Source organism: Papio anubis, chromosome 15 (genome assembly GCF_008728515.1).
Source record: "Papio anubis isolate 15944 chromosome 15, Panubis1.0, whole genome shotgun sequence".
Classification (NCBI taxonomy): Eukaryota; Metazoa; Chordata; class Mammalia; order Primates; family Cercopithecidae; genus Papio; species Papio anubis.
This window is the reverse complement of record NC_044990.1, coordinates 76,653,409-76,669,096: the sequence shown is the minus strand read 5'-3', so window position 1 is coordinate 76,669,096 and position 15,688 is coordinate 76,653,409. Positions and strand designations below refer to the sequence as shown.

The 15,688-nt window shown below is 46.9% G+C and overlaps 1 protein-coding gene across 3 annotated transcripts in view; it reads right to left on the bottom strand.

Annotated features, from left to right (window-relative positions):
* Positions 1-15,688, bottom strand: part of FARP1 (FERM, ARH/RhoGEF and pleckstrin domain protein 1) — a 303,375-nt gene that overhangs the window by 224,341 nt on the left and 63,346 nt on the right. For all 3 annotated transcript variants that reach the window (XM_017951379.2, XM_009192114.4, XM_003914027.5), the window contains exon 2: positions 11,527-11,720. In XM_017951379.2, the coding sequence (XP_017806868.1) occupies positions 11,527-11,697 (171 nt within the window). In that variant the 5' untranslated portion in view covers positions 11,698-11,720. The remainder of the gene's footprint in view (positions 1-11,526; positions 11,721-15,688) is intronic.

The window sequence follows — 15,688 nt, the reverse complement described above, 5'->3', positions numbered from 1 at the left end:
ATGGGAGTCCCTAGCAAGGGATGGGTGGTCAGGAAGATAGGGACTGGGTTGTTTCGCCTACCCCTCCAGAACTGTGAGATAGTAACTGCCTATTGTTGAAGCCACGGGTTTGTAGCACTTTGTTATGGCTGCCCTAGGAAAGTAATTCAGCTTTCAAACATGAAAAAGTGTATCGTTGTGATAACCTAACAACTCCACAAATGCCCTCTGGTCTTGCTCTGCAATGCTTTATACACTCAGTCTTATGCCGAGATCAAAGGAAATGGAGCACCTGAATTCTATTTGTGGCAGAAATACTTACTGACAAATGGTCACTGGAAGATGGGATAATAGCCAGTTGCACTTCATAGTTCACGTCACAGGCAAATTACATCAAAACTAAACAATGAGCTGAAGAAAGAAACTGACCTGCTCCTTTCTAATGCTTTTGAACAGAGTCCTTTGAAAACACCGGATCTAAATGCTTTTCCAACGTGGTGGTCACCCGGGTGTGACAAGCTTAACAGAGGAACTTCTGGGAAGATGAAATTGGAATGTAACGAGTAAATATAACTTTCCTAACATAAATTGAAACCAAGCAATCAACTTCCATGTGTTACTTCCAGTTTGTACCATTTACATAATCACTAAGAATCTTGGAAGTTAATTTCCAGAGCCACAGATTATTCTTTGTGATAAAAAAACAAAGCAGTGTCTTCTACAGCCAGGTGCTGTGCTTCACACCTGTGATTCCAGCACTGTGGGAGGCTGAGCCGGGGGGTGGGGGTGGGGGGGGGTGGGGTGGGTGGTCACCTGAGATCAGGAGTTCGAGACCAGCCTGGACAACATGATGAAACTCCATCTCTCCTAAAAATACAAAAATTAGCTGGGCATGGTGGTGGGTGCCTCTAGCCCCAGCTGCTCGGGGGGCTGAGGCAAGAGAATCACTTGAACCCGGGAGGCGGAGGTTGCAGTGAGCCAAGATCACGCCACTGCACTTCAGCCTGGCAACAGAGCGAGACTCCTTCTCAAAAAACAAACAAACAAACAAAAAGAAATGCCTTCTATTGGCAACATTAGCAATGTTCCTTTCACGTCAACTGAAGGAAGACTTTATTTCAAGTAAAACATTTGTCACAGAGTTGACTTCCTAGTCCTCGGTGACAGCACTGAGCCATCCAGGCTGTAAACCTGACGACTGTGGGTGCTCTCCTACTCCTGGGGGGGTCCCTGCTTCTGTCCCATCAGCTGCCATGCCCTGTCAGGTCTACCTCCTGGGTTTCTCCTGTATCTGTCAGCCCTCTGACATTCCTTCTGCAGGGCCCTGGCCCTTATCAGTAACTACCATGTGGAGATGATATTGCCAAAACCCCTAGTCACTGGGCTTTCCTTCTGCAGACTCCGCCTTCTTCAACCCATCCTGCCCATTGAAGAGCACCTTCCAGCCGGGCACGGTGGCTCATGCCTGTAATCTCAGCACTTTGGGAGGCCAAGGCGGCCGGGTCATGAGGTCAAGAGATAGAGACTATCCTGGCCAACATGGTGAAACTCTATCTCTACTAAAAATAAAAAATTAGCTGGGCATGGTGGTGCATACCTGTAGTCCTAGCTATTCAGAAGGCTGAGGCAGAAGAATCACTTGAACCCGGGAGGTGGAGGTTGCAGTGAACCGGTATCGCGCCACTGCACTCCAGCCTAGCAACAGAGCAAGATTCCATCTCAAAAAAAAAAAAAGAAGAGCACCATCCACTGGCACCTGTCACAGGCGCTAGCACAGCTAACACGCCGTGTCATCCTAACGGCTCTGTATGGCCCCAGACCATTAACAAAGTGAGTGACACACAGGCGTAGGTGTCGGTGCTCCTGGGCTGGGACTCCATCTCCTTCTCTCCAGCACTCTGATCCGCCCCAAGTCACTTAGTCCTGTGAGACTAATCGGTGTTATTCACACCTGCCTCATAGGTTCACTTAGCAACAAATGAGATAATGTACGCACAGACTCGGCACAATGTCTGGCACACAGCAAGGGATTTTTCAGAGGGTGGTTATTATTTTCATTCATTTTCTTATCACCAGTAGCACCTTGCTCCCATGTCGATACACATTTGTGAAACCCATATCATGTTTCCAAGACCACATTCCATAAAATGAAACCAGAGCCACAGAATTCCATTGTGGGTATCTGGTCCAACTTCCTGTTTGTATAAATGAGGAAACACTGACCTATGAGGCTCTCGTTCAAAGTTACAAAGTGCTAACAGCTTTGAGAATTGCTCTTTTACATGATCATTCTATCTACAGAAGAGAAATCCCAAACTGATTAAGTCATTTTGTGTCTGTCTTATGAGTTAAAATCATTATCTCCAACTCAAATGCTCAAAGTGATAGAATACAGCAAAGAACTGAACGTTCAAACATGGCAGATAGTTTTTATAAATCAGTCCATTTACTATGTGCAATGTTTTTAGATTTACATTCTAACACAAGAACATCCAGCTGGCTGAGCGCTTCCTTCAAATGAACCCGCAGAGCCCATATTGAGAAGACCTGCCCCAGAGGATCTTGAAATCCTATGTCTACCTTAAAACCATTCATTTAGTCTATGGTAGAGGGACGCATGGTTCACCCAGGAACATCCTGACTCCAGGAAAATGGAAAAGTTTTGAAGCTAAGAAAATAGAGGAGATCAAGAAATCAGCAAAGCAAAACTGCACGTACAATTTCTGAGCTCAAAGGGCAACCCCCTCAATTTTAAAGTTGATTGAACTGAAGCTCATAGAAGCTGCAGGTAAGTCCACGAAAAGGCACTAAACGAGCTTGGCAGAAATGGAGGTTTCACGGCAATTGTCCAAGTGGTGCTGGGTTCTTACAGACCTTCCTAAAGCCACCTGGGACTCAGCTTTGGCTTAGGTAATGATTCCCCCTCCAAAGAGAGCCCCAGTTTGATGTGAGACTCCAGACAGCTGTGGTCTAAGAGGAACGACTCCATCTGACACAAGCACATGATTTTTTATTCTCAAGGGCTTTCATTCGCTTTCTTTTCTCCCATTGATCCAGCCAACAGCTCTACATTGAAAGCAGGGCCTCAATTCTGTGAAAGAACAAGAAGGAAACTCAAGTTCAGGGTGAAAGGAAGGAAGAGAACCTACTTTCATGAGAACCAAATATGTGTTCTCTGCAAGGTGTTTTTGCAGAAGATCTCATTAGAGCCTGGGCCTCAAGTGGTAGGTATTCTCCACGTGTGGAGATAAGATGGCCAGCCACTCAGGCAGAGCCACACAGGCAGGAAGTGAGGCGGCCCGGACCCAGGGCCTGCATTGCCCCTTAACCCCTCTGTTTCTTATCATTGAGAATATTGTTTCCATTTAAAAGAGAAAAAAAAGCAGCTTTTCAAACTTCCTACATTTTCTCAGATTACGGCCCATTTTTAAGTCAGATTCAGACGTTCTCAATTAGTTTATTCTTTTTATTCGGTTCTGATTTTTTTTTCTGGGAGAAAATAGCAAACAGCTGTTAAAGAATTACTGCAAGCATATCAGAGCTGCAGAATCGACTTTGATCACAAGGGTCTTAACTACAGCTGAAAGGGGTGCACACAAACATTTCAGACCAGCACTTAAATTCTACTCTTTGCCCGTGAGACGCCAGAAAGGAAAGCTAACAGTATTTAGCTAAAATGATTTATGAAAAAAATTTTTTTCCTCTATTAAAATAGCCAAAATAGCCTTTAAATGTAATCTCATGGGGCTAGACTCAGACAAGCACCATTTATCACTCCAAGTTAAATAAAACACAGAAATGACCATGTGAAGCAAAGTAGCCTTAAATTCCGTTTCAGAAACTTTGCAAATAAAGGGAGCCAAAAGCAACAGTGATAAGAAAAAAAGAAATGCTGACTTATTTTTTAAAGCTGGGTGAACATGCTAAGTTCCCTCTGCTTGCTCTAGGTTCAAAGTGTAGCTGCGTACGGCGGCAAAAGCAGTTCCGGGCACACACGCCTCCTTGCAGGTCTGAAAGGGCCAATTAAATTTTATCTGGGTCTATCCTCCTCCTCTCCTCCTCCACCACCTCCACGTCTTACGTGTGAAGCATTTGGGGCAAAAGAAGAAAATTAAGTAGTCCTGGGATCTAAACACCTTCCTTCCATTATCACTACAATGAGACCACTCGAGGGACAGCCCCACTGCCAGGGACGGACTCCATTCCAGGAGAGTCAGAACTGCAACACTTACAGAAAAGACAGACCCCGCCCCCTCAAGACCTTTAGTTAAATGTGTATTTCACCTCTTTTGGGGGAGAAAAATAGAAAGAAGAAAAAAAAAACTTTCTTCAGCTTACAAAAAGGGTGCATTCCCTAAGATGACTGAAAAAGAAGTTAAGAAGGAAAACACGCCGGGCACAGTGGCTCATGCCTGTAATCACAGCACTTTAGGAGACCAATGCAGGAGGATCACTTCAGTCCAGGAGTTTGAGACCAGCCTGGGCAACATAGCGAGACCTCTGTCTCTACAAAAAGTAAAAAAAAAAAATTAGCTACATGTGGTAATGTGTGCCTGTAGTCTCAGCAACTAGGGGGGCTGTGGTGGGAGGCCTGCTGAGCCCAGAAGGTCAAGGCTGCAGTGAGCCATGATTGCTCCACTGCACTCCAGCGTGGGTGACAGAGAAGACTCTGTCTCAAAAAAATGAAAGTAAATTGGGAAACAAAATTCATTAGAAATAAAAAAGATGTGGCTGGGTGCAGTGGCTCATGCCTGTCATCCGAATACTTCGGGAGGCCAAACGGGAGGACTGCTTGACCAGGAGTTCCAGACTGGACAACATAGCGAGACCTCGTCTCTACAAATAAAAATAAAAATAAATTAGCCCGGTGTGCTGGCATGCACCTGTGGTCCCAGCTACTAGGGAAGCTAAGCCAGGAGGGCTGCTTATGTCCAGGAGTTTGAGGCTGCAGTGAGTTATGATCATGCCACTGCACTCCAGCCCGGGTGACAGAGCAAGATCTTATCTCAAGAAAACAACTTTTTAATAAACAAATATAGACAAAGAGAAAATGAACACACTTCCACAAAGGCACAGTTGCTACCAGTGAGCACAAGGCCAGCCCCTGATGTCAACTGCAGGGCCACAAAGAGGAAACCCTGAGCTTTCTGAAAAGACAAACTTCGGCTCTGTCCCTTTTGCTGAGATGGAGCTTATGAAGTCAGCTCTAGAATCTGTCACCAGTGGAGACCTTACCCTGAACCAGAGCCCTCGGAGAATAAGCTCCCTATTGATCTCAAATCTAGGTTTCAGTGAAAATTACAGGAATGAAAGAACTGTTACATTTCAAAAGGTATAATAATGAAATGAAATCAATGTTTAATCAAGTATGGGCTGAATTTGTAACACTCCTCATTAGGTCTCCAAGATAGCACAGGCGATTCTGACACCAGGAAAGAACCTATGTGGTCTTTTATGATATATAAACTCATTACTTTTCTCAAAAACTTTAGGTCTTCTCTGATTTCAACTTAAACTTGAGTTTTCTACTAATAACGTATTATCAAGAAAATATCTGATTTCTTTCCATCTTCCATTTCCCGTGGTCAAACAGCATGGAGTTCAGCCCTATGTGATACAGTGAGTTTTATGTAAACAGCCAGCCCACACGCGCATAAGGCCAGTCATGACATTTCCCGAGGCCCGCGACTGGCATGTGACATATAAATCGTGGCATGCTTCTTCACTCTCATCACACAGCCTTCTTTAGCACTTAGGAGGCACACGGTACCCACTGTGTCTAATCAGGTCTTGAGGGCCTTAGGGTTTGCTCTAAGGTTAAAAATCTCTTTCCTCAAAGATTTTACCATCTGTCTGGAAAATTCACAAATACAGTCAACAAAAAGTTAATTCGTCAAGAAGGATGTCAACACAGGGTCCTCACTTCCAAAGAAGGAAAGGGGTTGGGAGCAGCCTTTAACATCATCTGGCCCCAGTGCCTAATTTTGCAGATTAAAAAACTGAGTCACTGCACCAGGAATAATGAGTGCGAGGGGCAAGATTAGAGACCATGATTCAAGGTCTGATTGGAGGGGAGCTATCAGCACTGCGTGGGGAGAAGGCTGGCCTGCAGCACGAGTCTGGGAGAGGCCCGCCAGTTGGTGGGATTTTGACCAACGTGTTCAGGGTGAGGATGGGGTGGGTTTTTAGAAAGTGGTGAGAACAGCGCAGCATGGGATGAGGATGTGGGATGTGGGGTGTGAGAGGGGCAGGCCAAGCTGAACAGGGACCACCTGTGTGGAAGTAGGAGGCAGAGGAAGTCCGCGAAATCTCACAAAGGAGGCGGCTTAGTGCCCAGAAGATGGGTAAGTTGAGGGTCCTGTGGGCAGAACTCCAATCCCAGCGCCACCTTCACGCTGTGAAAACACGAGGAAGGGACTCAGAAGCTCTTCCCACTTGCTCTTTCCCTTGTTATGCTAGGACAGCACCAACTCTCGTACAGTTAAATGACCAAGCAGAACTGTGACCAGTCAGTTTCATGCACAGGCACTGTTGCGGTGTAGGATATAATGATGAACAAAAACAAGAGGCCTTGCCCTCCAAGAAGTGGCCACTCGGCCGGGCGCGGTGGCTCAAGCCTGTAATCCCAGCACTTTGGGAGGCCGAGATGGGCGGATCACGAGGTCAAGAGATCGAGACCATCCTGGCTAACACGGTGAAACCCCGTCTCTATTTAAAAAAAATACAAAAAACTAGCCGGGCGAGGTGGCGGGCACCTGTAGTCCCAGCTACTCGGGAGGCTGAGGCAGGAGAATGGCGTAAACCCGGGAGGCGGAGCTTGCAGTGAGCTGAGATCCGGCCACTGCACTCCAGCCTGGGCGACAGAGCGAGACTCCGTTTCAAAAAAAATAAAAATTAAAAAAAAAAAAAAAAAAGTGGCCACTCGACCTGCAAGAGGCCAATACTAAGCAGGTAAACAAATAAGAGGGTGTTCCGGCATGAGAAGCTAATGCAGAAGACAAACAGCCAAGGACTGTGCTTGAGAAGAACAATGGGAGCTGCCCGGGCACCTCCCAGTGTACAGGGCCCCTCCACGCAGGCTCATTGCTCTCTCCCAGGCTCCCCGAGCTACGAAGCCCACACTTGATCCTCAGGCAAAGGATGAATCCTACATAAGTCTCAGGAGCTACAAAAGCTGGAGTACAGCAGTGACAAGACAGGAACACGAGAAAGTTACAGGGATCGTTTCCTGCGATGATGGTTGTCAGCGCCGAGTTCCCTCGGCCACAACTAACTCCTGCCCCTGCTCTCCTGGCGGGCTTCCGGGCTTGTGCCACCGTCCACCCGCCTGCAACTGGCCACTCCCTCGAACCCTTCGACAGGCACTAGGTGTCTTTTTTGTCACCTGTGAGCATCTTTCCCAAGCATTTTTTACCAGGGCTGCTCAAAAGAAGCAAAAAATAAAACTAAAAAAATAAAAATGGCTGCCGGGCGCGGTGGCTCCACGCCTATAATCCCAGCACTTTGGGAAGCCGAGGCAGGCGGATCACAAGGTCAGGAGATCCAGACCACAGTGAAACCCCGTCTCTACTAAAAATACAAAAAACTAGCCGGGCGCGGTGGCGGGCGCCTGTAGTCCCAGCTACTCGGGAGGCTGAGGCAGGAGAATGGCGCAAACCCGGGAGGCGGAGCTTGCAGTGAGCCGCGATCGCGCCACTGAGCTCCAGCCTGGGCGACAGAGCAAGACTCTGTCTCAAAAAATAAATAAATAAATAAATAAATAAATAAATAAATAAATAAATAAAAATGGCTGTGTCTTATTTCCTCTGCTCTTCCTATAGAAACACTGCTAATGAAAATACATAAACTGAATAAACACTTGGAGAGGAAACCATCTGCTTCATCCTACTAATGTCAGTGGGAACAGTGTTTGTTTACTAGCAGGGTCATGAGGAGGGGACACAGAAAACCTTCCCAGGAACCATCAGGGAAATGGTCTGGGCGGGCATAGGGTCACCTTCTTAACCCTTTCAGATGCCCAAGAGTCACTCCGTTTCATAACCTCTGGTTGGAAGAGAAAGTTACATATATCATAAACCACAGGCTGAAGCTTATTTGCATAGTGTTTTCCACACAAAGATGATAAAACACCATGCAATTTACTATAAATACTGCCCTTGAACTTTCCACTCCGCAGAGGAAATACCTAAAAAGACCATCCAAGTTCAACCGCAAAGGTGCTTGTGGAACCAGCTACGGAACAGAAAAGATCTTGGAGCTAACTGCCAAAGCCTTCCAAAAGGTAGCGCACTTTAATAATAATTGTTTTTGGGTACAAAGAAGGACGCAGACACCATGGAGAAGATGGTGTGGTTCTTTGTGCCAGGAAGCATTTAGGGGATTTGCATTTTAAACGACTGCTTTACCTACAAATCCATATTTTAAAACAAAATTAATAAGCAAAGGCCCAGGAAATTCAACCCCCAGGGAAAGACACCAGTCATCCCCAAAGGAAACTGCAGGGACTTCTGGCCCGGTGCCCGGCTCAGCTGCGTGGTGAATGCAACTGGGCCATGAGAAGTCCTTCACTTGGGGCACTCCATCAAAGGATGTTTCCAGGGTCAGACACTTGGCCTTGAATTCCCAGCAAAAAGTTCCACAGCAAGGTTTTAAAGCAAGACCAGGGGGCTGAGTCTCTCACAATCCTGTAGTCACCTTCCTCCCAATCCCTGATGACTGAGCCAGCACAGCCGATGCCTTCCAGATGCCGATGGCCTGGCTGTGGCTGCTCTAAAAGAGCACGAGGTAGTGACTCAGAATCAGCTCCACCACCAACAATGCTGATATATGACTTTCTACAGCCAGTTAAGGAATATATCTATTGCCCAGAGGCTAAGAGAAACATTCTGACCAAACTAGAAAAATTAAAATATGGCCGGGCATGATGGCTCACGCCTGTAATCCCAGCACTTTGGGAGGCTGAGGTGGGCAGATCACAAGGTCAGGAGATCGACAGCATCCTAGCCAACATGGTGAAACCCCGTCTCTACTAAAAATACAAAAATTGGCTGGGTGTGGTGGCACACATCTGTAATCCCAGTTACTTGGGAGGCTGAGGCAGGAGAATCGCTTAAACCCGGGAAGAGGAGATTGCAGTGAGCTGAGATCGCACCACTGCACTTCAGCCTGGAGACAGAGCAAGACACCGTCTCAAAAAAAAAAAAAGAAAAAGAAAAATATGAATGGAGGAGACATGTGAAAACAAACAATGGCATTAATTCTACTTGTAAAATAAACTCACTCTAACAGTGAGTAAACATTTAATTAGCACCTACTATACACCAGGTGCCATGCTAGATGCTGGGGATATAGACAGAACAGGCAGGCAGTTGGAAGTGCACGTCATACTACTAATCCTGTGTTTAGTTAAGCTCTTACTACATGTCAAGAATTGTTCCAAACACTTTGTCACCTCTTTTTTTATTCTCATATAGTATAGAGTTTATTATTAGCCTCATTTTATCAATACAGACAGGTTAAATTCACGCTGCACAACTATCAGTAGGAGATGCCGGTATTTGAACTCAGGCTCCTTCATGCATCCAATAGGTGTATGAGTAAAGAGGTCTGCAGGAAGAAAGAAAAAGCCCTGTCCACTGCCTGAGAGAGTATGCTTATAAGAATGCATAGGAGTTTATCAGAGAGCATGAGAAAGGTTCCTTCCAGACAAAGGGCTTATAAATGCAAAGCATAAGCCATCGGAAATTACGAAGAAAAATAATTTTAAAAGATAAACACACACTTTTATTACTACTACTTGGGCAGGGAGTTCCTAGATAGGTGCTAAATAGTAGCTAGGAATGGGGTCTTGACTTACTTTGGTTTCAAGAAGAACTGAAGGTGAGTGCAGCCCAACGATCCCTGGAGTGAGTGCACACAAGAGCGGCATGTGCCAGTTTCACAGTCCAACCCACTCAGCAGAACACTGTGTAACAGAATGTGCTGCTAGAAACCTGGGCTCAGAAGTCCTTCACAGTACTGAATAGGAAACACTGGAACTAAACACCTCACTGAACCAGCCTGACAACACACACAAAAAAGCGGGTGAGGTGGCACACATATGGAACACATGTGCCGGGAGGCCCAATTCTAACCGGACGGCAGGGGCTCTCCTCAACAGACTCTATGATTTTAGGAGATTAGCAATAGCTTTGTTCACCAAAATACAAAGCTGTCCCAAGTCCTTGAAAGATACAAATTCCACAAGAAAATCAGAAAACACAAAGGTGGTTTGCAGTGTGCAATAAATTGGTGGTTTTAAGCATAGCTATTCTGAGTTTATCTTTTCCTGAGATGTTTAATGTTAGTTCATATGCTCTGAGCGATGTTCTTTGAAATAAATATAATTTGCTGACTCATATCCCATAAATGATTCAATGATGGGTTACCAACGTTAATGCCGGCTATTAAATTCCAGCCCCTCTAGCCAACAGGAATGGCACACAGATCGTCTCCACGTTAAAAACAGGTGTGCTCCCAGAGTTCTTGATAAGTTGGCTGCTTGGAATTCAAGAGTTATTTTCCTCCCCCACAAACAATATTAGACGCGGTATTTGATACTCAAGACAGAAAACTCAAAATACTAGATCTGAGGCGTGCTTAGAGTTCTCTGGACTGAGCCCATGAGAGGGAGTGGGCCGGCCGCTTAGCCAGCCAGACACTCCCACTTCTTCTCCTGCGGGGAGTAAGATGTGCGGCAGCTGCACGAAGCAGGCGGCAGCAGGAGCGATCTGAGGAGGAGGCTGGGAGAGGCGAGGCTGGGAGAGGTGAGGCTGGGAGAGGCCAGGCAGGAGCTCAGAGAAGAACAGAAGTGAGTAGTGCCAGCGGCTCCAGCTGCTGAGGCGCCCAGGCTGCAGGCTCCTCCTGTGACCGCTCTGGGCCCCAGGCTGCTCTGTCCAGGGCCCTGGGGTGGCAGGGCCTCCCCATCTCTAGGGCTGCCATATGGTAGGCTCGGAAAGGAGGCTTTCAGATACTCCCACACCCACCCTGTGGGGTGGCATCCACAGGCTCTCCTGATTCCCTCACATGAAAACACACGTGGCTCTTTAATGATGTTCTCGGGATTGTTCTTGCCAGTGACTAGAGTTCGACAGTCCCCCGGCCACAAACACACACGCACAAGCACCAATGTGACAGAGGAACTGCCTATGACCAGTAAATTAAACTGGGATCCAGCCACAAGACCACTCTTCCCTCCAGTTACATATATATACATAATGTATACATACGCACTTACATTACATATGTATTTGAATGGAAAGTCACAGTAAAATTCAAGTGCCGAGGCCACTGACATCACTGTATAGGTGGTTCATGCATAACTCAGACACTGGAGAGCTCGAAACCAGAATGGGTCAGTGGGGCCATGAGGGGATGGGGAAGGAGGTGCTGAACACGCAAGCCCTCCGGCCGCCTCATGTCACTGGCCATGGGAATGAGCCGAACCTCCCCACACCAAAGGCTGCCCCCCACCACATTCCTGGGTTCACAGATAAGCCCCCAACTTACTGGAACTTCAAATGCCTCCTGGGTGTCATCCAGCATCTGGATTTTGATGGACACGAGTTTTCCTGAAGGCGTTGGGGGCGGCTTCTGTCCACGTTCCAAGGTACTGATCCCCGAATTTTCCGGGGCCCCCAGTCGTGATCCTGGGGTTGGCCTCTGCTCTATTTCTCCCATGATGAAAGTGGCTTAGAGAATATCTGCAGGAAGCAGTGAGAAAGAAAAACACATCAGAACAGGAGACTCACTGATACCACCCAAGCTGTGTGCCACCTTCTCCCCTTTGTCACGGGAATTTCCCTGAACCCACCCAGGTGGGCAGGGGGCTCCATCCCCTGCACAGGAATCCCATACAGGGAGGCGTCGGTTCACTCACAAAGTCACCTTTAAGCACTCAAGGCATGCAAATACTTTTTGCATACTTTATTCTTTGGAATAATTTTGCATATTGTTGCATATTTTATTCCTTTCTTGTTTTACAGTCTGTTCTTAATTATTCAGTGTCTACAATGAGCTAGGCTAAGCACTACTTTTTTACACATCAAAGTCTGGTGGGAAGATGATAAACAGCGCCTCAGCCATATCATTAGCATCCATTAATTACCTTTTATGGACACAGTCACAAGCTAAGTACTGTGGGTATTCTAAAGATAAACAGGTAAAACATGCACTGCAGAGCTCGGGCTTATAATCTGGTTGAGGAAATAGACATACACTCACAGACATATACTCACGAAGACAGAGGCAACAGAAAGTAGGGTCATTTTTCTTGGTTTCTAGTGTCTATTTCTATTAAAATAACCACCTAATAATTCCTTTCTTTCCAGCCACCTACCCCACCAACTATTCCCCCTTTCCCAAGAAGCCATTCTACACACTACACTATAGTATCAACAAAGTTATTTTCCTAAAAACAACCATCTTTCCTCTCCAGATAGTCTACTCTTGTCTAATGACACCCTCAGCTTCTCCCTCCCCTCTCGGTGTCTCTATCTGGCTCCAGGTCTCCACATGCGTGGCTCACTGTGGCTGAGTGCTTTGCCCACTTTCTTCACCTGGAAACTTCTACCATTGCTTTAAAACTCAGTTCAAATGTCACATCCCGGCCAGGCGTGGTGGCTCACACCTATAATCCCAGCACTTTGGGAGGCCAAGGTGGGTGAATCACCTGAGGTCAGGAGTTCGAGACCAGCCTGGCCAACATGGTGAAACCCTGCCTCTACTAAAAATTCAAAAATTAGCCGGGTGCCATGGCGTGTACCTGTAGTCCCGGCTACTCGGGAGGCTAAGGCAGGAGAATCACTTGAACCCAGGAGGTGGAGGTTGCAGTGAGCCGAGATCACACCACTGTACTCCAGCCTGGGTGAGAAGCGTGAAACTTAGTATCAAAAACGAAAACAGATGTCACATCCTGGCATCTGGTGCAGAGTACATGTGCTGCTATCCCCTCTGTGCTCACTGCTGTCAAAGCCACACCGTGGTGGTTGAGCCCACGTGTGTGGAGAATGCATTGTGATGCCCTTAAAAAGCAGGAACCCAATCTCGAATGTCCCTTGCAGCTCAGTGCCTACCTAGGCACAATGCCTCACACAGAGTGGAGGTCAATATTGGCCGCTTAACGACTGGACCACTCGGCCAGTATATTTATATGTGGCTGCATATTTAGTGTCAGAAGGACACAAGGGAATGAGATTTCCATGTGAGATGAAGCGGTTGAAAGAGAGGGAAGGCTTCCATCATGGAGAAGGTGAGAATTGAACTCAAGTTGGTCTCAAACATTGGATAATACTTGGAAAGAGATAGGAGACAGACAAGGAAAAGGCACTCCTGGGAAGTAGAATGGCATCCACAGAGTTACAGGACAGAAACATGATGGCACAGAGGAAAAAGAGTGAGAATCAGAGCCAGAGAGTTCAAGATGTATTTTAGAAATGATTTGAAGTCAGGCTCTAGAGCAGCGGTCTCCAACCTTTGTGGCACCAGGGACTTGTTCTGTGGAAGACGGCTTTTCCACAGATAAAGTGGAGGCAATGGTTGCGGGATGAAACGGTTCCACCTCAGATCATCAGGCATTAGATTCTCATAAGGAGCACACAACCTAGATCCCTTGCATGCGCAGTTCCCAACAGGGTCCATGCTCCTATGATAATCTAATGCTGCAGCTGATCTGACAGGGGGTGGAGCTCAGGCGGTGATGCTCGCCTGTTGCTCACCTCCTGCTGTGCAGCCCAGTTCCTGACAGGCCACGGACCACTGGTCCACTGCGCAGGGTCTGGGGACCCCCCTCCTTTAGAGGACTCCAAATGCCCAGCTGAAAAATACGGTCTTTACCCTGTAGGCAGCAGGAGTCACTGAGGGAAGACTAACAACACAACAACAACAACAATTTCAGAAAAATGAACTTGAAGACGGTACTATATATAACTAAAGAAAGAGGGTTGGGAGGGCAGAGGCTGGGGCATCCAGTCACAAATCAACTGTCACAGTTCACGCTTGAAATGCCAATCTGGACAGCAGCAATGGAAATCAAAAGGTGATGCTATAAAATCTACTTTTGTGGAAAAACTAACCCAATGTTACAAATGGTTAGCTACTGAGAGGAGGAGGTAAAAGTCTAACACTGGGCCGGGCGTAGTGGCACAAGCCTGTAATCCCAGCACTTTGGGAGACCGAGGCGGGCGGATCACGAGGACAAGAGATCGAGACCATCCTGGCGAACAGGGTGAAACCCCATCTCTACTAAAAATACAAAAAATTAGCCGGGCGTGATGGCGGGCGCCTGTAGTCCCAGCTACTCGGGAGGCTGAGGCAGGAGAATGGCGTGAACCCGGGAGGCGGAGCTTGCAATGAGCCGAGATCGCGCCACTGCACTCCAGCCTGGGTGACAGAGGGAGACTCCGTCTCAAAAAGAAAAAAAAGGTCCAACACTGATGAGAAAGTTTGAAATCAGGGCAGAAGGGAGGAAGTAGGAGGGGGAGGGGGAGGTGTGAGTGTGCTTTGGAACGTTCCCTAGGGCTATAAAAGGACATCCTGTGGGCTTTCCTGTCTGGAAGCTGGAGCTGGGTCTGGGCTATGGGTTCAGGGTGAAAGCCGTGAGAATCAAGGGAAGGGGTTAAATGTGTAACCAAAAAAGCAAAATGAACCACCAGGCCTAATGGTGAGGGTCATGGAGAAAGAGGAGATGGGAAAAAGAGACCCCCAGGGGGCAGTTCTGGACAAAAGGGCACAGAAGGGGCACCACAGAGCTATCTGGGGTGCGAGGAATAGAACTGTGGGCTGCATCTCACTCACATTGGAGAAAAAGTCACCCTTTCTTTCTTTCTGGCCACCCACCCCTCCAACTATTCCCCCTTTCCCAAGAAGCCATTCTACCATTCCACACATTGTACTATAGTATCAACAAAGTTTTTCTTTTTTTCTATTAATTTTCTTATCTCATTTTATTTCTTATTTATTTTTGCAAAGGAGTCTCACCCTGTTACCCAGGCTGGAGTGCAATGGCGCGATCTCAGCTCACTGTAACCTCTGCCTCCCAGGTTCAAGCGATTCTCCTGCCTCAGCCTCCCCAGTAGCTGGGATTACAGATGCCCACCACCATGCCTGGCTAATTTTTTTTTTTTTTTAAAGTAGAGATGGGGTTTCACCATGTTAGCTAGGCTGGTCTCAAACTCCTGACTTCAAATGACCCAAGTGCTGGGATTACAGGTGTGAGCCACCATGCTGGCCCCTTCTCTTTTGAATGCCTGATTCCACAGGTCTGTTATATAAGTGCCTTTCTCACTTCTGCCTCAAATAAGCTTTTTCTAAGCATCTGTTTCTAATCTGTTTGGTTGTGTGATCTCTGCTTTGGTTCATTCACTCATTAGCCTTGAGGGATGAGACCAGCCTGATTAATCCAGAATCCCAGCCTAGTGCCCTTCACCGAAATGGAAACGATACCCTCAATATTGGGTCAATTAACCAAAGTATGTGTGTGTGTGGAGGTGGTGGTGGGGGAGCAGTATATTCATTATGAAGTCAGTCGTATCCAAAATAATCTTCACAAGCCAGGCAAAATTACTTCTATTCCATATATGTTTTCTGTTCACTGTCTCATGGTTAAAAATAAATGCAATCTCCAGAGAAAGCTATACCATCATTCAAGTTGGCCTTCCCCCTTCCCAGTCCC